General features: G+C 43.8%; 1 protein-coding gene across 1 annotated transcript in view; it reads left to right on the top strand.

Annotated features, from left to right (window-relative positions):
* Window positions 1–20,738, top strand: part of wnt4 (wingless-type MMTV integration site family, member 4) — a 29,845-nt gene extending 9,107 nt beyond the window's left edge. Inside the window, exons 2-6 of the mRNA XM_080494882.1 lie at window positions 13,376–13,457; window positions 13,968–14,121; window positions 14,330–14,461; window positions 14,788–14,930; window positions 17,420–20,738. Of these exons, the coding sequence (XP_080351008.1) occupies window positions 13,376–13,457; window positions 13,968–14,121; window positions 14,330–14,461; window positions 14,788–14,930; window positions 17,420–17,890 (982 nt within the window). The 3' untranslated portion in view covers window positions 17,891–20,738. The remainder of the gene's footprint in view (window positions 1–13,375; window positions 13,458–13,967; window positions 14,122–14,329; window positions 14,462–14,787; window positions 14,931–17,419) is intronic.
* Window positions 20,739–20,992: the final 254 nt, after the last annotated feature.

The raw sequence follows: 20,992 nt of genomic DNA, 5'->3' as shown, positions 1-20,992 counted from the left end.
CCGTCGTTTGGAGATTCTTCAATATTCATGAGAATGACAAAAGTAAGACAGACTGTTCATTATGTCCTGTCAAAAATATCAAGAGGATGTGAAGGGACACATTTACAAACATCTGACGAGCATCAAGATACCAAAGGCCTATCGTACAGGTGAGTACCGGCTGGGAAGTGAAGCCAAACACTGCTGGACCGACAGCATCCACTCCTTCCAACACAAAAGCCACTTTTCCAGGTAATTTAGCGTCTAGACGGTGTTTTATTGTAATTTGCAAATCCATTTTTGAGCGGGCCGAGAATCTTTGTTGCTGCTTCAAAGGTGAGCAAATCAAACACACCCTCGCCTGTGAGACGCTGCCATCACGGCGGGGTAAATGTACTCATTACCCGGGGCGGGGTCGTTTGTTCACTGAGGCGAACGAAGGCACTGAATAGCAATCTGTTGTTTTGTTTTGATCCAGCCAGTAAAACTCACTTTCATCTTTACTCGTCAGTTTCTCTTCGTTTCAATGCAGCTTATGACGCCAAACACAAACACACAATTAACCACATTATCACAGGCTGCCGGTCCGATACTTTGAGGAGTACTCGTACTCCGATACTGGTATCAGACATAACACACTATATCAACATTTATCTTCTTTTTTTTTTTCAATATGATTTCGATACAAACAAATGCATCATTTCATAATAAGCGATGACAAACGATGCACTTTTCTCCTAAACTTCCACGACCAATCAAGATTTCCAGGTTTATTTGGATATGAACCGAAGCAAATTCCCGTTCCTGCGTGAAAATATCATTATTATTGACAGAGCAAACTTGGAACCTCGTTATTTAACCATGAAACCTAATGATTACATTTAATACTGGCCTCTGACGCCGTCTTACTCAGAATTAATTATTTACAGTTAAAAGTGTGGTGATGACCTTGAGGCTGATAGCGGCGAGCCGCGGTTAAATTCATTTCCCCCTGGCTCACAGCGAGTTCTTTATATGTACGACACAGAGGTTTCACACACGTGTTAACTGTGTAAACAGTGAGGAGGAGCGGTAAATGGTGCGTGTCCGGACCTGCCTGCCAGCACATGAACGATGTCAATTTTACAAGCAGGCTTATCTGCTCGTCGAGTCCAAGCCAATGTGAAAATAAAAACATCTGTACGTACGTTTCAAACAAGTCATTACCAGCTCAGATCCCAGACAATGTTCTTTTCTTTTACGAGTGAACAAAGCGACAACGTGAAAGAGAAATGGCGTCAAACGTCTCTCTACTCCCTCGTTTCCATCCAGAGTTTGCTATGAGCTGGTTTCGAAATGAATTCACATGCAGTTGGACTGGAATAGGAAAGTCATTTCATGATAACCGATAAGACAACGCGGATTCAAAAAGTTCCGATACATCCTGAAAATTCTTCACATTCAACACGAATGGCAGCAGGTTGTTATTTCTCTTCGTGTTCTCATTGTCCTGAATGCAACCTGCAGTGGACAAATGATCAACTTTTATGTGGAAAAACACACCCATTGTTTCTAGCTTCAACGTCATAGCAGCCTCGTTTTGGCCCCTGATCCGTATGTGTGACACCTTTGATTCACAATAAAGATAATGTGCCGAGAAACTGTTTTCCCACAAATAAACTTGATCTTACACACAAGTTTCATTCGTCACAGAAACCAAATGACTTTCTTAAAAACTCATTGGGATTATTATTAATGGAGTCGTCTGCAAACCGAGCATTTTCATCAGAATTAGATTCTACAAAACTTTGTGTCATATCTTGAGCAGACTGTGGATATTCGTGTGGATATTATGATTTGGGGGTTTTGAAGTGGAGCCTGATATTCTGAAGTTGGAGAATGTCGTAGCCCACAGTCACAGCAGATCCTACTTCCTCTAGCGTGATGTGTATCCCGACATGTGGATACACATCTCTATTTGATGCTGCGGTGCAGCTCTACCTCTGAACCGGCACATTTCACCTCAGGTACACAACACTGGAATCAGCCGCAGCCAAGTCCTGCTTTTAGAAATAATCAGCTGTTCACAGCTATTGTTTCCCCAAGTGCTCGTGATCTGAACACACGTGTGTGTACGTGCAAGTGCACACACACACACACACACACACACACACACACACACACACACACACACACACACACACACACACACACACACACACACACATTAATTGGCTGCTAGCCTGATGGGCAGTAACGGCACTAACACAAGGTGTGTGTGTGTGTGTGTGTGTGTGTGTGTGTGTGTGTGTGTGTGTGTGTGTGTGTGTGTGTGTGTGTGTGTGTGTGTGGGTGGGACGGGAGGTGTTGCTCACAGCCTCCCTTCCCTTTTATCTTCCATTCTTTCCACTGAAGATATCGCCTCTATTCTGGATTTATTTTCAACATACAAGGCTGCTGTTATGACAAAATATTAGAGCATAATACAATAAGTCAGTCATTATTGCCTCCACTGGTCAGGGTCATAACACTGCCACTGCTCCTCAGAATGATTCCCCTCTCTACTGGCTATTTAGGATATTTTTGATGTATTTTCTGCCTTCCGTGGAACAGAATCTGATACATAATAGTCCAACAATGCATGCTGAACATTTGGAATTTACACATTTCTGGATAAAGTGCATTGTCACAGTTCTGGTTTATGGCTGTAATGCAACATGATGTCATTAGTATATAGTAACGTCTACCATTGCCAGTCAAGTGATGAGAACCAACAAGTCATTGGGTGAAATAGACCCATTTTCATAGTTTCAAGTGAAAACGCAACGTTTTGAAAACTATGTCCATTTGCACAGATAAAGTGGGGAAACGGTGTAGTTAGTATGCCAGGTCACGAGTTGGCGCTGTTGAGTCTTTCTGTAATGAAGCCACATACACATGCATACAGAGAACAAGATGCAAAACACATTAACAATGGGACGGACATTCGTATGGATGGACAATGAAGCTGGATTGTTATTGTGGCCAACAAGTCGTGGAGAAATTGGACTGGAAGTCATGACGCTGTGGAGGCAAACCTTGGGTACGTCCGAACTGTCCCTCCTTTCTCTTTATCTATGGACTTTACCTTAACTCCTTGGATGACATCACAGGGTTAAGGAAAGGTGTTAGGAGGCTTCCTAAAGGAGTTAGTGAAAGGCCATCAGGTTGGTGTGGCAGTCGGACCGCTCACTTTGTGATGTCATGATAGTCCGACAGAGGCGCAAGTTAGTGACGTCTGCTGTGGCGGGGGAAAGAACTACAAGTCTCACATAATGGACTATAAAAAGCACATTTGGGCTTTAGATGATTTAGAGTTGTTCAATGCAGATAATTTTTTTGGTAACTTACATGATATTCATCCTTTTTCAGACATCCTGAGTTTCCCTGAAGGCTCGGGTGAGCAGGTCCCTTTCAACATTGTGGAAAGAATTGTGGGGCAGCATGAGCTCACCTCCTTTGATAAAGGAAGCATCAGTGCTATCATAGGCTAAAGGAGGTTCTAAAGGAAGCAACGAGTCTCCTTTCCTTTGCTTATTGAGAATTCAGACAGTCCTTATCATGGCCGCTACACAAAACACTTCCGGGGTTCAGGAAAATTCGATAGATAAGGAGATACGAGGGACATTTTGGACGTCCCCATTGTTGTTACTGTCCATCTACTGAGCATGTGCAGAAGAACTATTTACTACGCCATGTGCAGAAGCATCGTTTCCAAGGTTTTGTGAAAAGTTTTGCTTTTCTCTGTTTCCACAGAGAGGGAATCGGAGCATTTTCAAAAGGTTCCACCTTCGGAGTTTCATTTTCCGTGGCTCTGAGCACCGTTAAAAATGTGTTAACAAACGTCTAAAAGGCAATCAAATCTTAGCATTTTCACTTGAAAACATTATCATGTAAATGGGACCAAAGAAACATGCGTTCTGTGATTGATCATAAAATGACGAAAGCCCGTCTGATAGTGTGCAGGAACCCCCCCTGGACTTGTTAGCTGACCTGTACATTGTCAAGTTGGGTCTTTATGAATTGGACTTTTCGATTTGGGGACTTTGCGGGCCAGTCAATAACATAATGTAGTTGCTGAGTCCTGCAAACCTTTCTTTTACCATTTTTAATTCATGGCTGCGTGCAAAGAAGCTACTAACAACAGAAAATACTCATTCCACGTCCTAGCGCACAGGATCTGATCATTCTTTGGGTAAGGGGTCTGTGCTAAAGCAACATCAACATAGATGGAATGGTCCAAGGTTTCCCAGCAGAACGTCACAAATATATCTGCTTCCTATTGGGTGGAGCTGATCCCAGCTTTGATTGGGCAAAAGATATTTTAAACCCTGGACAGGTTGGCAGGTCATCACAGAGCAAACACAGAGACACCAAACATCAATGCGAACAACAAATTCACTTCATGCTGTTGTATTGTGGGAGGAAACTGTTCCAACCAGAGAAAAATCCAATAATGAACAGGAAAAAAATGGCCAAATCAGGAGGTGGACTAGAGATGTGCTCACTGTGATACAAGAATTCTATCCTCTACAACCCTAAACACCCCAAAAAATCCTTCATTCATTCAGAAGTTGACCTTTACCATTTTATTTTATATCATTCAGAAATATCTTGTAGGTGAATTGTTGGTTTCCCTGAACCCTCATCAGACTCTCTTCTTCAATCAGTCCATGCTGTTGCAGTTAGATGGGGGGGGGGACCCAAAAATAAATTTAATCAAAATCCTCAGTAAACACCATAATCAGCAACGAATCCAATCCCAAACATCATGAGCATTTCTGGAAGTAATCTCCCCCATTGATTTGTGATGAAGGCAGATGTTCACGGCTAAAAATGGACACGAAATGTGTTCAGAGTACCTTGATCATGTATGCGCACCACATGTGCCACAATGAGGTCCAGAGGTTGAGGAAGAGGAGATCTGGGCTGTACTGTGGGAGGACTGGGAGAACAGTGCCCTCTACAGGTCAGGGACGAGGAGACACAGGGTGAGCTCAGGTCACTTCTCTCTTCTCGCTCCTGAAACCTGCACGTTTTCCACGAGCGGCAGTAAAAATGATGTGTTCACATCTTGATCCCGGGCCTCCGCCGTGTCTTCCCAGACATGAACACGCTCCCCTCAAGCAGCAAAAGACACTTTTCTTGCAGCTCGCCTCTTTGCATTTTCCCATCCGTTCTATATATACCTGTGGCTGTGTGCTCAGCGCTGGAAAGGCAAACACCGGGGTATTTTCATATAAATACACATTAGAGAGGATGGGGGGTGACGGTGTTTGTGTGAAGAGGTTTTCTGGGGCACGCCACTCTCACTTTCCCCCACACCTTCACTCCTTCCTGCTGTCAGTGCTCCTCCGCTCACTCGCACCATTTGGGTGAATTTATAGAAGCTGTCTTTGAGGCTGTGGAGTCAAGACTTGACACTCTGTGTGTGTGTGTGTGTGTGTGTGTGTGTGTGTGTGTGTGTGTGTGTGTGTGTGTGTGTGTGTGTGTGTGTGTGTGTGTGTGTGTGTGTGTGTGTGTGTGTGTGTGTGTGTGCGTGCGTGTGTGTGTGTGTGTACATTTGGTTCTTAATATGTATATGTACTTGTATTGTATTGTTATAAAATCATGTCAAGCATTGTATTACATTTAATGTATAAAAAGTGCTATAAAAATACCTTTGATTGATTGATTGATTAATCGATTGATTGATAGTTACTGAAAATAAAATGGCTTCTTCTTTATTTTTATTTTTCTATTGTTGAATCAGCACATCTATAATAATGTGTACATAGCTGTACTTTTGAAGTCAGCTGACCTGCACATTAAGTTCAGTTACTACAGATGCCTCGATTCTCGTTTTTAAAGGACGTTTGTATATCTACACACTGCACTGTACTCCCTGTAGACTGGAGGATCCAAGCTCACTGTTAATGAAGGTACTGGACCAAACTCAGCGCCTGCTCACACTCACCTCGACAGACAATCTTTACTTTGGCTGCTTGTATCTGTGATCACATTCTTTTGGTCATCACCCAGAACAGCTTAGCTCTTCTTCACCACGACCGTCTGTCTGTCCAAATTCTGATCTCACAGCTTCCTATCACCAGATTTCAAACCTTAATGAATTAATAAAAGTGTGATTTCAAGAATTACAAAGGAATAAAATCTAGAACCAAATTTGTTTTAAAGTCTTTTAAATTCTCTTCCATTTGATGTTGAGGGAACGTTGTTGTTATTGTGATCAAATAATCAGTTTCTCCTCAGAAATGATGAGCTACAGTAAATAAGGTCATAATTTCTTAGAATTGGTTGGGAAAAAGGGACGATGGGGTTAAATGTGGCCTGAAGCCATTCCTGTTTGAAGCAAACCACATGTTTATAGCATGTTTAAACCTCCTGCCAGTTGTATCACGCAAAGATTTACACTAATTATGAAGCTGCTGGAGTTTTCTCACAGGTCGATTAGTTTCTCTTTTAATATGTAGTTGTTGTTTTTTTTAATGCATAATGATAATGTGTAAAAGTGATCTAATAGTGAGTTTTTATCTTTTTTTTTAATGTGTCCACTTGGACCGTGGTGTGTTTGCAGACTGCAGTGTGTTTGTGTTGCATTACACATCCCAGTCTTCACAACACGGCTGGCTCCACCGGGCTTAGGACCCGGGCATTCAGACACGCTACCGCCAGAGACCTCAGAGACAGGGGGGGGGGGGGGGGGGTGTTTTGTTTCTTTTTGTGGTGTTGATAACCCTGGGAGCACACAACATTGGATCCCTCCCGTTAAGCACATTTTGTCATGCATAAGGGGAGAGAAGTGAAGGTTCTTCTCGGGTGTATCATGATTTTGGTTCAGACTTTAACTTGGCGTGAGGAAGGGAAAATAATGGAAGTCGGTGTCCTGACAAGTGATTCAATACCGACGTGACACCACCACCTTAGGATCGATCAACCTTTCAGAATTACAGATTTTTCTTCAAGTTGGGAGAGTTTGAGTCCATCAGCATGTATTTCAAGAGAATATGCAATGATTTTGTGTTTTACTGTAATTTCTGAAAAGTTTTGCTTTTGCACGGCAACATTTTGGAAAACGATGACCGTTGACACAGAAACAGCAGAAACATTGAAAACGATGTACAGCCACAGCCATGGTGCGCATGACCTGTAGCCGTAGATAATAACTTAGAGATATTTTCTGTTTTAAACCCCTTCTCAGGTCTTTGAGTCAGAATTTATATTGGTCTGCTGCTATGCTACAATATACTTGATAGTGCTTCAAACTCCATGATATTATTTCATTTTGTACCGTTATGATTTAACGTGCACAAAATCTAAATTTGAATAGTTGTACAGTGATCCAACTCAGGAAACAGTTAAAAAACATTGGAAAAGGTGTTAATCAGGTAGTGTTGCGTGTGTGTGTGTGTGTGTGTGTGTGTGTGTGTGTGTGTGTGTGTGTGTGTGTGTGTGTGTGTGTGTGTGTGTGTGTGTGTGTGTGTGTGTGTGTGTGTGTGTGTGTGTGTGTGTTTTGGTAACCTCATCTCTGGCAAGTGAAGGTAACACACAGCAGATAAAGTGAAGCAACACTCCCACACAGCCACTCAAGGCCTCCACACTAACTGTTCCCACGCGTGTACACACACTCAGACACAGCACACACACACACACACACCATTTCCAATGTTTATTAAATGTTTCCTGAGTGAATGGAAGGCATTCATGTTTTTGTATCTCAGTGTCTTTGAGTCTCTGTGTGTTTGAGTCCATTTATTTGTGTCTCTGTGTCTTTGTTTCTCTGAATATTTGTATCTTTGTGTCACTCTGTCTTTGTGTGTTTGTATCTTTGTGTCCTCCCTGGGTTGCTCCCTCGGCGATATCTCCGTGGTTAGTATTCTCCCAGCTGGACGCCACAGCCTGAACAACACCCGAGGCTCCGCTGGAGAACAAAGGGGGAGTCGGCAGTTTAAACGGAGCACATGGCTTTGATGAAAATGTCTCAAAGTGCAGTGCAGAGAACCAGAGCAGGACCTGGACCCGGTCCAAGCTGGACCTGCAGAATCAGAGGGGAGACATAAGCAGGTCCAGGCTTCCTCAATTGAATCAAGTTTCCCTCTTTGGAGCTTGTTGGTCCACATTCTCACACGAGCGCCCTTCATGGTGGGAGGACTCTGACAGATGTTGGTGACCAGTGTTTGTGTGTGAAAGCCGTAAAGCGAGCTTTACACTATGCTCCCGGCTGCCCCGATGGACCGAAGCATAGTGCGCCGTGGCCTTCATACCCCTTGATTTTTTTTTTCGGTGGCAGAGCTCGTAAAAGGTGTTCTGTTGTTGATTGCTCAGACTTGAGTGAAACTCCCCTAGCGGGCCATACACGCCGCGGCAGACCGTAGTAGAACGCTACGCGTCGGGTCCACAAACCATCACACGCCGGGACAAGCTGCGACTGAACGTGATGAAATGGCTACCGTACGCCGTAGCTTTGCCGTGAGAACCGTGACGAAGCGCGGAGAAAACACGGAGCAACCGTGAAACAACCGCGATAGAACGTGCACTAAACGTAACTTCCTGTTTAGCTTCCCGTCCCTCTACGGACCGCGTCCAAGTTCTATTACAGCCAACGAACAAACCTTTTTATCTGCTCTGCAGCTGGCGGACGTCACTGCCGAACTTTCGTCTTGTTCTTGCGACTTCCAAAAGACAGTGAGCCTTAACAGTATTGTCTTCTATCAAAGTTATGTCTGAGATACATCCTATCCTTTGTTGAACAGGCACCGTAAACGCAGCACTGCCAGTCAACGCCATGGTGAGAGTTAACCACTCTTAACTAGTTAACGGAGGTCCGTCAAGATAACGCCAGGTTAAAGTTAACTGATGTTTGAACAACAGGATATCAGTGTTGTTAAAGTTAATGATCAGTTAAATGTATTTAACAGCTGGTTGAACCATAACCCAGTTTTGAACAACCGGGCCCTGGTTCAGAGCAGCTGTGAGCATGACAAACCTGTAGGGGGCAGTGGAGCGAGAAGCATGAACTCATGATAGCCAATCAGATCTCTGGAACAAAAATACCATGTCGAGAATTGTGACGTAAATAATCTTTTAGATACAGATTTGTGAACAAATTTATTTGATGTGTTTTGGGTGGTGGTTTCATAGTTTTTTTGGGTTTTCTTTAAACCTCAGGATGAGGTTGACCTTTAATCTCTATAAAGCCATCAGCAAATCGCACTCTGGTTACATTTCCGGAAGAATCAGTGTAATATTTTGGTGTTTCGCAATGAAATGTCTTTGTGGAGAGCGAGTTTCAACTTCTACTGTTCAACATTTCCTGGTGTCTAAGGTCCCGTTTACAGACAACGTTTTCAATTAAAAATGGAAAAGCTTTGTTGCGTTTTGGGTGTGTTTACCTGACAACAGAGCTCAGTCACTGAAAATCATACTTTTTTAAAACGCTCCATAATAGAAATGGGTAAGTGCAGCTTTTCTGAAATGCTGCTATTGCGCACTGCAAATACTAGTAGTAGTAAATAGTTCTTTGCACATGCGTCAGTCGGTGGCCAAACATGACAAATACACCATTTTCAGCATTTCTATTGTTTCTGTGCAAATGCACATCGTTTTCAAAATGTTAATGCGTAAGATGACATTTTCTGAGATGAAAATGCAAAAAGAATTTCTTTTTTTTTTTTCCCCCATTTTGAACGTTGTCATGAAAATGGGTCCTCAGACAATTTAGTTCTTTGCGCAAAAAATCTTGAGAACAAACATGAAGACATTTCCTGTTTTGTGTGTTTTGTGTGTTGTTGCAGGAAAATGTTGTAGTTGTCTTACAATGTCATTAAATTTGTTTAGAGTAATCACAAGAGCAGAACTTTTCTGTAGGGACTGTCTGGTCCTTGCATGATCGAATCTGTGGTTTCCCAACCTGGCAACCAGAATCACAAGAACCACAGGGGGCAGTTTTTTTCTGCCTCGGTTTACCAAAATTTGATTTATACATGTCAAGGAAGGTCATAATCACACTGTTTAGGTGTATTCTCACAATGATGGCGGTGGTGGTCTTGATGTTGTGATCTGAGGATAGTTTCTGTGTCAAGGGACATCATTTCCAAAACATTACCATGTAAACACGACCTGTCTGCTTTAAATCCCACGTGAGACGTTAGACGTTGGCGAGCGTGGCTGAGATGTGCTGTGGTGGTGGAGAACCGCTTTATCGCAGCGATGAGTGTTTAATATTGACACCGTCTGGATGGGAAGCGGCAGGAAGGCTCATCAAAGAGGAAGAGCATGAGGAGGGGGAGAAGTTATCAGAGCTGTTGACAGGGTACGGTGAGAGGGCAAACCAGAGGAGGAGCCGTTTGACCTTTTTAAGAATGGCATCCACCACACATTTCACTGTACACACTCCAGCTCCGAGCTGGAAGGAGTCGGAGCCATTATTGAGACAAAATGAGATCAATAATCAGAGCTTCGTACAGGCTGGTGTCCAGCTGCTGTGAGACATGCGGTATTGTTGTTGGTCTGTGCCGTCTCAAACCTCAGCCAGCAGGCTGACAGCGGACTTTTCTACAGTCTGGTAGTGTGCCACGGCTTGATAGAGATGGGCAAACGGCTTTACAGAGGTATGTGTGGTCTTGGGAACTCATAACCCAAGACTCATAAAACAAGCTTGACAAACCTTAAGGAAATACACGTCTACTTGTCCAGAATAAAAATCTGAAAGTTAATTCTGTTGGAATTTTCCATTATTAAGGTTTCTTTCTTTCTTTTTTTGTTTAGTTTTTTTTTTTTTAAAGAAAATTCAGACTTTTTTCTTCTGCATCTAGACAGAATCAATCCCCACCTAGTAAAACAGAAGAAGTAGTTTTGGTTGATTTAAGTTAGGTGACTTAAAGATGTGTGTCACACCGCTGTGTGTCACACTACTGTAAAAGACAGTTAAGAAGGAGAAACAAGTATCCTGTCTCCACCTGTTTTACCAGTAATGGTTTTATGACTGCTGAATTGAATAGAGACCTCTATTGCCCTTCCTGAAGCAGGGTTTGAATCTCGATCCATAATCTGTCTGTCTGCCCTGTCCGTCTCTCTCCTTCTGTCCCTGAACCCCAACTGGAGAGCAGATAGTCAGACTTTGAACCAGACTCGGTTTTTCTAGATAGAAATAAATAAAACGTAGTGCTTAATGCATTGAAGAAGGTCTCCCAACAGTCCTTTGGCCCAACAGCCATTTACACGGCAAGATTTAGAAAACTGTGTAGTTTTCATGCAAGGCCACTAGTGGGTGCTGTTTGTTTTTGTAATGAACCCACACACACCCGCAGCAACAAACAATACACTATAAACATGAAGACATTCCAGTTCGTGGAAACCAGGTGATACATTTCAATATTAGTTACTAAAGTTACTCATGCTTTTGTCGGCTATATTTGTGTTATAATGTGTTCCTGCCCGGGGACTGTAGATGGAAACTAGTAAATGACTAAATCTGGTACAAAGCATCTTTATTAAGATTAATGTTTTTTTGCACATGGTGCCAAACAAATAAACTACCTGAACATCGTTTTTGGCTGATCATCAGCGTTTTAGGAGGCTGAAAACAGGAGTTGTTTTGAGAAAGTGTTCCAGAGTGGAGACGTTTTAAATTGATGAAAACGCTGATGTCATCGTCCCACATCTCGACCCGATGACCCGATGACCCTCTCCCAGGGACATCACTGAACAACAATGGTAGACTACATGTTCCAGATTGAGCTGCAGAAGCTACGGATGCTGGTCAGTTTAATGAGGCCAGATGCAGGATTTGCAGATTTCTCTTGTTTTCAGTAGTTTTCATGGTGTCGCATGGATACAGATGTTTCCCATGTGGATGGGAGACTTTGTAAGCACGTTGGGAAGAGAGATCTTTCGGCTCATGTGGATGGGGCTTGAGTCAAAGCAATTTAGAAAAGGCCCACCTTGGGAGCCGTTTTCAAAAAGTTTTCCATGGCTCCGAACGCCGTTGTTATGTAACGCGGGACGCAATGAAAGTTTTCACTTAAAAGTTGCCGTGTAAATGTGAGAAGAAATCTCAGCAGAGCCACTGATCAAGAGGGACAAAAAATGCGAGTGTTTTCAGAGCTTTTTGTTGAAAGAATGTTAATAATAAAATAAAAGGATGTGCCATCAGTAGGACCTCACTGCATGTTAGGAATGATCACATCTTTTGTTTTAGCAAAACTCAAATCTTTAGACTCAACGTCTGTGTGTGTGTGTGTGTGTGTGTGTGTGTGTGTGTGTGTGTGTGTGTGTGTGTGTGTGTGTGTGTGTGTGTGTGTGTGTGTGTGCGTGTGTGTGTGCGTGTGCGTGTGCGTGTGCGTGTGCGTGTGCGTGACGTCTGAAGACACTTGGAGTGGCGCAGACAATACTATTCCTGCAAGGTGCAGCTGGTGCTGGAGATATGACCATGAGGTGGAAGTGCTTTGGTCTGATGCCAGTTTCTCACACATCTTCGACTCGGAGTGTGTGTGTGTGTGTGTGCGTGTGTGTGTGTGTGTGTGTGTGTAGTGTAGTGTATCTCCCTGACCTGGAGGTGTTACCAGTGATAAGCCACTGTTCCTCCTCTCAACACCGTCATCAGCAGATGTTCACCAAGAACATTCCCACAACGTCAGAGGAGAGAAGAGAGCTTGTCCCAAATCCTGTCTGGAGCTTTATGAGATCAGAAAACTCACGAAAGCAACAAGACATGCCGTCGAGTCCCCAGACGCTTGAGATAAAGTGGACTACAGACTGCTTTGAGACACAATGTGGAATATTTCAGTTTGATCTGAATTAATATACCCAGTGGTGGAGGGGGTGCGGAAATATTCACCGCAAGTAAAAGTAAAAGTATCTCACCTAAAATGTACTCAGAGTAAAAGTTACTTACTTGACAACAAGGAGAAAGTTTTCTCCTGAGGAGCGCAAGAAAGACAGGAAAAATTGTAGTGGTTAAACTGCTGCGTTGAAGAAAGGATTAAAAGTGAGCTTAAGGGTAGAAAGCATTTTAGAGAATGTGGATGTGGAAAGCAGGTTTCACAAGGCGAGATGTTATTTTGTCAATTTCCCAGCACCACCTATAGGCCTGGTTCTTGTTCTACATCTTTTGGAGTCGTTTTCACACACAGATGTTTGCCATGTGGACGGGAAACTATTTAAGAGCGACAGAGAGGCTGGTGTGGACTGGGCCTCTACGTTTGAAAACTTCCATACATTTGTCACTGCTGTTTCAGAAATTGCACCACAAACTCCGTTGCCTCTCATAAAAGTTAGTGTTACAAGTGAGAGCATCATATACTACCACCATGAAGAAAACATTTCCCCCACTTTGCTGTCGCGTTACGAGGAAAGGTGACGTTGTGCTCTCTTCCTGCAGATACCTGGCCAAGCTGTCGTCAGTAGGGAGCATCCGGGATGAGGAGACGTGTGAGAGGTTACGAGGACTCATCCAGCGACAGGTACGCTCCAACTGCAGAGCTCTGATCATGCAACAGTAGAAAGTCTCTCACAAATTTCCTGTCGATCATCAAGTAGAGAAGAGAGAATCAGCTAAATGTTGACTAACAGTGAGGGAATAACACCTTTGAAAGGTGAAGCTTGATTGAGCTTGACGTGAAAACAGTTAAAGATCTGCAGTCACTGTCTCTCTCTACTTCACTCAGTCTTCATGATGGCAACATGTAAGTTACCTGACTGCAAGTAATGCCAACTCATGCTAAAGTAATGCTAACTCCAAACGTTTCCACTGGAAACTCACGTCACATTGACGGGGCCTAAGACAACGATGCTGGTGTGAAATTACAAACATTCCTGGCATGTCAGTGGGCTCGCCACTGCTGGAGGAGAGATTTCATAACCCTCACCTGTGACGATCCAGCGTAAAAGAGACGGGCTCTTTTTCTTTCAAAGCACCTTCAGTCTTACTGCAGTATTGTGTCTGTGCTCGTCTCTGTTCCTACATCGTCTAGGTTCAGATCTGTAAGCGCAGCGTGGAGGTGATGGATGCGGTGCGTCGCGGAGCTCAGCTGGCGATAGACGAGTGTCAGTTCCAGTTCCGCAACCGCCGATGGAATTGCTCCACTCTGGAGTCCATGCCGGTGTTCGGCAAAGTGGTCACGCAGGGTAAGGCTTCCAGAGAGACACTGACCTGACAAAGTGGGGGTTTTTTCAGCCTCTCTATCAAAGCTGGATGTCGCTTTCACTGTGGATTTGTCTCAGCTTGTTTCCATGTGTCCAGGCTTCCCACACAGACTCACTGTGGAGTGACAATTGCTTTTCATTTGCGCGGCGAAACAACATGACACGGTGTGCTTGTGACTGTGTGTGTTAGGCACTCGAGAGGCGGCCTTTGTGTACGCCATCTCGGCAGCCAGTGTGGCGTTTGCGGTGACGAGGGCCTGCAGCAGCGGAGAGCTGGAAAAATGTGGCTGTGACCACAATGTACATGGAGTCAGTCCAGAGGGTAGGTCTCTCTCTCTCACTCTCTCTCTCTCTCTCTCACACACACACACACACTAAAAGGAAGCAGAGGGACCTGCTGACCGAATACAGGCAAGAAATAGAATAATATTTCAAGTCATTATTTAATTGTAAAGATTATTAGATTCTCCAGTTTTATCTTCATGTGTTTTTCACAGCCTCCATTGTGGGTCAAACTTTCAAGGCTGCTTTTCTTTTGTTCATCAATTTTTTTTTTTGTCGAGAAACGACCAAGAGTTGTTGCAAAATTGGTCAATATTTCACTGATGATGAAAGTTTACATGAATAATTCTAAACATCTTGGTTCAGGGTTCCAGTGGTCCGGCTGCAGCGACAACATCGCCTACGGAGTGGCCTTCTCCCAGTCCTTTGTGGATGTGCGGGAGCGAAGTAAAGGCCAGTCTTCGAGCCGGGCTCTCATGAACCTGCACAACAACGAGGCTGGGAGAAAGGTAAGGCCCTGCTCGCAGTTGGTTCAAGATAATAGAGATAAAAATAGATTCAACCGTCTTGTAAAGTTCTGAATTATTTTAATGGTTATCTAAAGCCACGTTTACATAATGTTTTCAAGTGAAAATAAAAATCTAACATCGCGTTTTAGGTGTCTGTTCACACGATAAAGGTGCTCAGACAAACTGAAAAATGCAACTTTTTGGAAACGGCTCCCAAGGTGGAACTTTTTGAAAAGACTTCATTATGAATGTTGTTTATCACATGTGCTTCTCTACTGCATGTGTGTGAGGTTTCATTACAAAAACAAACCACCGTCTACTTGCCGTACATGCTAACTACATCATTTTCCGCATTTCTGCCATTTCTATTGAAACAGACATTGTTTCTAAATCATAAAAAATACGTGCAAATGTAAAAACGAAGCGTTTTCATTTTGAAAATGGGCTCTCGGAAGCTCTAGTCAGAAGTCATTTGAGATGCGTCTGAAAAAGGCTTGTCAACATTTCAAGGTCGGGTCCTCTCAATAACATTATAAAAAAGCAAATAACTCGATTCAAGTCAAGGTGGGACTGCATGTTGATGCTCTCCTTAACTATTGAACTTATAGGGATAGACTGCAGTTGGTTTTGTCAGAGAGATCAGAAACTCAATGATTATCACTGAACACTCAATAGTTGAGCTTCAAGGAACAAGGATAGGAAAGTGACTCCAAGTCTGGAGTGAGGGAATTCAAGTCCAGTTTAAAACCATTCACTGTCAGTCACTGTCGGGTTTTCAGCCAGATTATTGGTAATTAGTGTTACACCTTCAAAGAAGACTCAAACCTTTTATGCCAAAGAAGCTAAATTAAACAACAAAACAAGATCTCAGTCGAGAGTTAAGAGATGCAGGAACCATCCATCCATTATCTGACGCTTATCCAGGCCGGGTCACGGAGGCAGCAGTCTAAGCAGGGTTACCCAGACTTCCCTCACCCCAGACCCCTTCATCCAGCTATTCTGGTGGAACCCCAAGGCACCCAGGCTCCCATGCCGAGAGACACAGTCCCTCCAGTGTGTCCTAGGTCTGCCCTGAGGTCTCCTACTGGAGGGACATGCCCGGAACACCTCCCTGGGGAGGCGTCCATCTGAAACAGGTGCCCGAGCCACCTCACCTGGCTCCTCTAATCCGACTCCTCCCTGGTGACGGAGCTCCTCACCCTGTCTCTAAGGGTACGCCCAGCCACCCTACGGAGGAAGCTCATTTCAGCCGCTTGTATCCAAGATCTCATTCTTTCGGTCATGACCATAGGTGAGGGTAGGAACGAAGATCGACCGGTAAATCGAGAGCTTTGTCTTTTGGCTCAGCTCCTTCTTCACCTTCTTCACGGTGACGAAGGAGATGCAGGAACAATCAAAGTAATTTCTCATCTGTTCGGGGGGACGGAGGACCCAAGAGCTGACTTGAAGACAGAGGAAACAAGAGTTAAGGTCTTAATTTGGAAGTCGAAGCAACACTGGAGCACAGGGGGGGTGAGAAGGGGCAGCTGGAGCCAAGTGTAGCATGCATGATACCACAGAGGGTAAACGGACGATCTGCCGATGAGTGTAGAATAATCCTGAGACTATATTGATTGATTGATTGATAGATTGAAATTCTATATTTAACTTAAAAGTAAAAATAAGATAAAAAATAAACAGTCTTAGCTACAAAACCTCCAATTCAACACATTTTGAATGAAAAGGAGCAGAAGAGAAGATCAGTCTTATTATATCTGCCCCTCAGTTGCCTTTCAATACCTTTACACAATGTTCAACATTCTAGATATTTAGTTTTACAAATATTTTAAGCATTATAAGTGCAGTATTTACAATGTACTCCAAAAATAAATTTAAAAAAAGAAGAAAAAAGAAAGATAACCATCATTTTCATGTTTGCTCAAATCAAATATCTAACATCACATATTCCTTATATTCAAATCTAATTTATATACTTTAGACTTTTTTTAACATTGCAGATGTTATGTGTTTCTTGAATGCCAGGAGAGTTTCTGACTCTAACTTTTTTCTGAAGTGCGTTCCAAAGATCTATTCCTGTCACTGTGACAGTTCGTTCTATTGCTTTGGAGTTAAAGCTGGTTTTTTAAAGACGTCTATTCCTTTTAAATAATAGTGACTCTCTTTTTTCAAACCTTTCTTGGATGTTAATTGGCTATGTTTTTTATTAGCTTTAAACAAAACCTGAAGAATATTATAATCAACTATATCATTAAATTCTAGTGACTTACATTTGATAAATATTGTGTTTGATGGACATGGATATGGAGGAGGTGACGATGACAACTCTCAGTTGTGCAACTCAAAAAAAAACAAGAGTCCAGTTATACAAGTCAAATCAAAGTCAACAGATAGTTTTAAAGAAAATGAAGTTTTGTGGTATTCCAAACAAACTCATTGAAACGGTGATTGCTTGTGAATTCCTGTCTGCTAATCAGACTTCCTCCCCGCAGGCCATCCTGTCCCACATGCGTGTGGAGTGCAAGTGTCACGGTGTGTCGGGCTCCTGCGAGGTGAAGACCTGCTGGAAGGCCATGCCGCCCTTCCGCAAAGTGGGTAACGTCATCAAGGAGAAGTTTGACGGCGCCACCGAGGTGGAGCAGCGCAAGGTGGGCACCACGAAAATCCTGGTGCCCCGCAACTCCCAGTTTAAACCTCACACGGATGAAGACCTGGTCTACCTGGACCCCAGTCCGGACTTCTGCGACCACGACCCCCGCACGCCGGGCATGCTGGGCACAGTGGGCCGCCAGTGTAACAGGACCTCAAAGGCCATCGACGGCTGCGAGCTGATGTGCTGCGGCCGCGGCTTCCAGACGCAGGAGGTGGAGGTGGTGGACAGGTGCAGCTGCAAGTTCCACTGGTGCTGCTACGTCAAGTGCAAACAGTGCCGCAAAATGGTGGAAGTCCACACGTGCCGGTGATGGAGGCGGCGGCACAGAGGGCGCCACTGACGAACAGAACAAAGCGCCCCACAGTCCCACTTGATGCTAGTAGCTCCCGCTTCTCCTCCTCCACACCACCCCACCCTCCGACTGCTGGCTCACGGAAACAGGCGCAGCGGCTGAGACGTCAACGGTCATCCTGTCCGCATTATGTCAGCATATCCATAGATTAGGAACGGGATTATCTGCCAAGCTGCAGTTTGTTTCCTCTCCAGTAGAGAGTCTTTCCTGTCTCCCTCCCTAATGCTCATACTTGGTTTGTCATTGATGCTTCTTATTTTTATAATGTTTAACTTATTTGTTGAGACTGAGGGGTTGACACAGAAGGAGGGGACACTGGAGTAGAGATAATAAGGACAGACTGGGCGGTCAGAGGGTTTGGAGGCGGAGTCAGCTGGATGGTCATTTGCCCTCTCATTCGTGCTGCCGCCGCCGCCGCCGCCGCTGCCGTTGCTGCTGCTGCTTGGTGGACTCAAAGAGAGGTAGACAGCGAGTCCATCAGAATACAAATGATAGACTGCAATGCGTCACGGACAGACTTTTTTGCAATTTGATTGGACATGATGCATTAAGCTGAAGCTGCAGCTGGGTGACCCCCCCACACCACCCCCCCACCCACCCTCCCCGCCCCCCTGTGATGCCTTGACGCTGCTTCACTGACCCGCTCACCGTCTTTCAGTCACATGGAGGATGACGATGGCAAATGATGGACAAAGTTGAAAGCCACTGTCAGCTCCATCCTCTCTATTCCTCGGGCCCGTGGCACCAGGCAGGTGACGGGCACCACACAAACAAACAAACAAACAAACATCACACAAACACTGATCCACAGCTACTGCATGCACCAGGAAACAACAAAACCTGCGGTCAAAGCCAGTTGAGGGGGGGGGGGGGGGGGTTGTCACTGAGTGCCTCATAACGCCATGAAACACGCACAATATTGTGATGTATTGCAATATATAAGCTTTTTATGAAATTGTAAATTGTGCACCCTAAGATAAAGTTTCCCATGTATCATGTTTCCAGCAGATTGCTATATGGGTGCACGAGAAAGTAGACCAAACAGTATAGTCGCAGGTAATCTCCCAATTTTGTGCTGCGTTCAAAAAGAAGTCTTCAAAGTTCGGTCCCAATGTGACTTTGCTCCAGAATTCAGAACATGAAGAGTCCTTGCGAGTTGTACAGTATATGAAATATATCAACCAGCCATAACATTACTACCACTGTCAGATGAAGAGAATCACAGTGCTCTTAAGATGCATCAACATTGACACCAGAATCCCGAATCGGGTCCATTACAACACAGATCATAAACGATCACCCGATACCACCCAGTGAGTATTATCATCCATCAGCATGGGGTATCTGTGCATCACTACAGTTGTTATGGTATGGTTGGTTGATAGTTTTAAAAAAAATAGAACAAGCAGTGGTGCTGAAGATTGCGTTAACATTAGGCTTTGGCGTAGAGCTCATGTGAGGTGGGACCTTTAACAAAACATCAACAGGCTGACATTCATTTTCAAGGGTGTCTCAAAGTTTTTTCTCTTTAACTTTGTTCATTTTTTTTTCCTCACTTCCTCAGGTGAGTGTCCACAAAAGGATCTTAATCGAGTTCAATTAAGCTGATTATGCTTTCGTTTGTTCACAAGTGTTTTGCTTTCCTCTTTTCAGTCTTCTTCAGAAGTTTGTTATGAATACTGAAAAGACGAAAGACAAATACTTAGGATCTTCATCTGTGGAGAGGATTTATCTCTAAACTCGAGGTCACTGGCTAATGCAGTTAAAGTTTTTTTCATTTTCTCCCTTTCGTCCATCGTTTACGTGATGTGCAATAAAACTGATCTCTTTTAATCCACTGATCATATACTGTATCACCAATATTAAACTGAATTTGGCACAATATCAATACGATATTGGTACTTGGTACAAAAGCCTGATGTGTGAAGGTAATCATGGTTATTTGGTAAGAGAAATGGTATTTTCTTTCAAATCAGCCATTGAAAGTACAACAAACCAAACAATATTCTTTTTTAATTCTTCAGTAAATAAAAAGTTCAGCTCTAAGCACGACTGTGTTCAAGGTTATCTATGATCTGAACAAAGCTCAGCTTCTAATATGACCGTTTTGAGTGTTTTTGGTGCACTTTTGCACCGGTGTTAACGTCACTAATCACCTGTGGAAGAAGAGGTTGGTATGCAAACCAGCAGGAAATAAGACCTGAGTTTGAAGTATTGATCTTTATAATTCAGGTAAATGTCTAGAATTCATCTCAAATGTGCAAAATATAACAATATTGTGCTGTATTGATGACCCCCCCCCCCCCCCCCAATCCTGCAAAATGTTCCTAGTTCATGTGATCATTTCACCACGTTATGAACATTATTGGTGTCTGTCTGAGCAACTGCCTGTTGCCATCTGCCAAATGCTAGCTGGCTTAATGCAAACATGAGTGTACGCACGGCATGCACACACACACACACACACACACACACACACACACACACACAAAGGGGTCTGCCAGAGGGTTGCTGAGCATGTTCATCATGCATGAAGCACTTTCTCTCCAAGCGCACATACAACCCTCGCCCCACCGACCTCCACAGCTTCCCACCCTGCGCTTACTCCAACACACACACACACACACACACACACACACACACACACAAACACAAACAACCAAACACAGAGTTTCCCATGCCACTGTCTGGACTGTATCGTCATCTTGTACCACCACCCAGAAAGCCAAGCTTCCCTATAATAACGTGCTATCTTTATAGAGCCATACTGTAGATCTGTAAAGACTTATACACTGAAGAAGACTATACTGCCTATGAATGTATGTTAATACTGAATATATGCTCTGTAAAAAATGCCTGTTGTTGCTTCTTTCGTGTGTGTGTGTGTGTGTGTGTGTGTGTGTGTGTGTGTGTGTGTGTGTGTGTGTGTGTGTGTGTGTGTGTGTGTGTGCGTGCGCGTGCGCGTGCGTGTGCGTGTGTGTCAGAGAGAGATTGCCACAAATAAATACGCATAAACATGAACACAAGAATACAGTGAGATGGAAAGTGAAAGAGTGCAGA

This window comes from Blennius ocellaris (assembly GCF_963422515.1).
Source record: "Blennius ocellaris genome assembly, chromosome: 4".
Classification (NCBI taxonomy): domain Eukaryota; kingdom Metazoa; phylum Chordata; class Actinopteri; order Blenniiformes; family Blenniidae; genus Blennius; species Blennius ocellaris.
The sequence above is the reverse complement of the archived record's forward strand: the minus strand, read 5'-3'. Positions and strand labels throughout refer to the sequence as shown.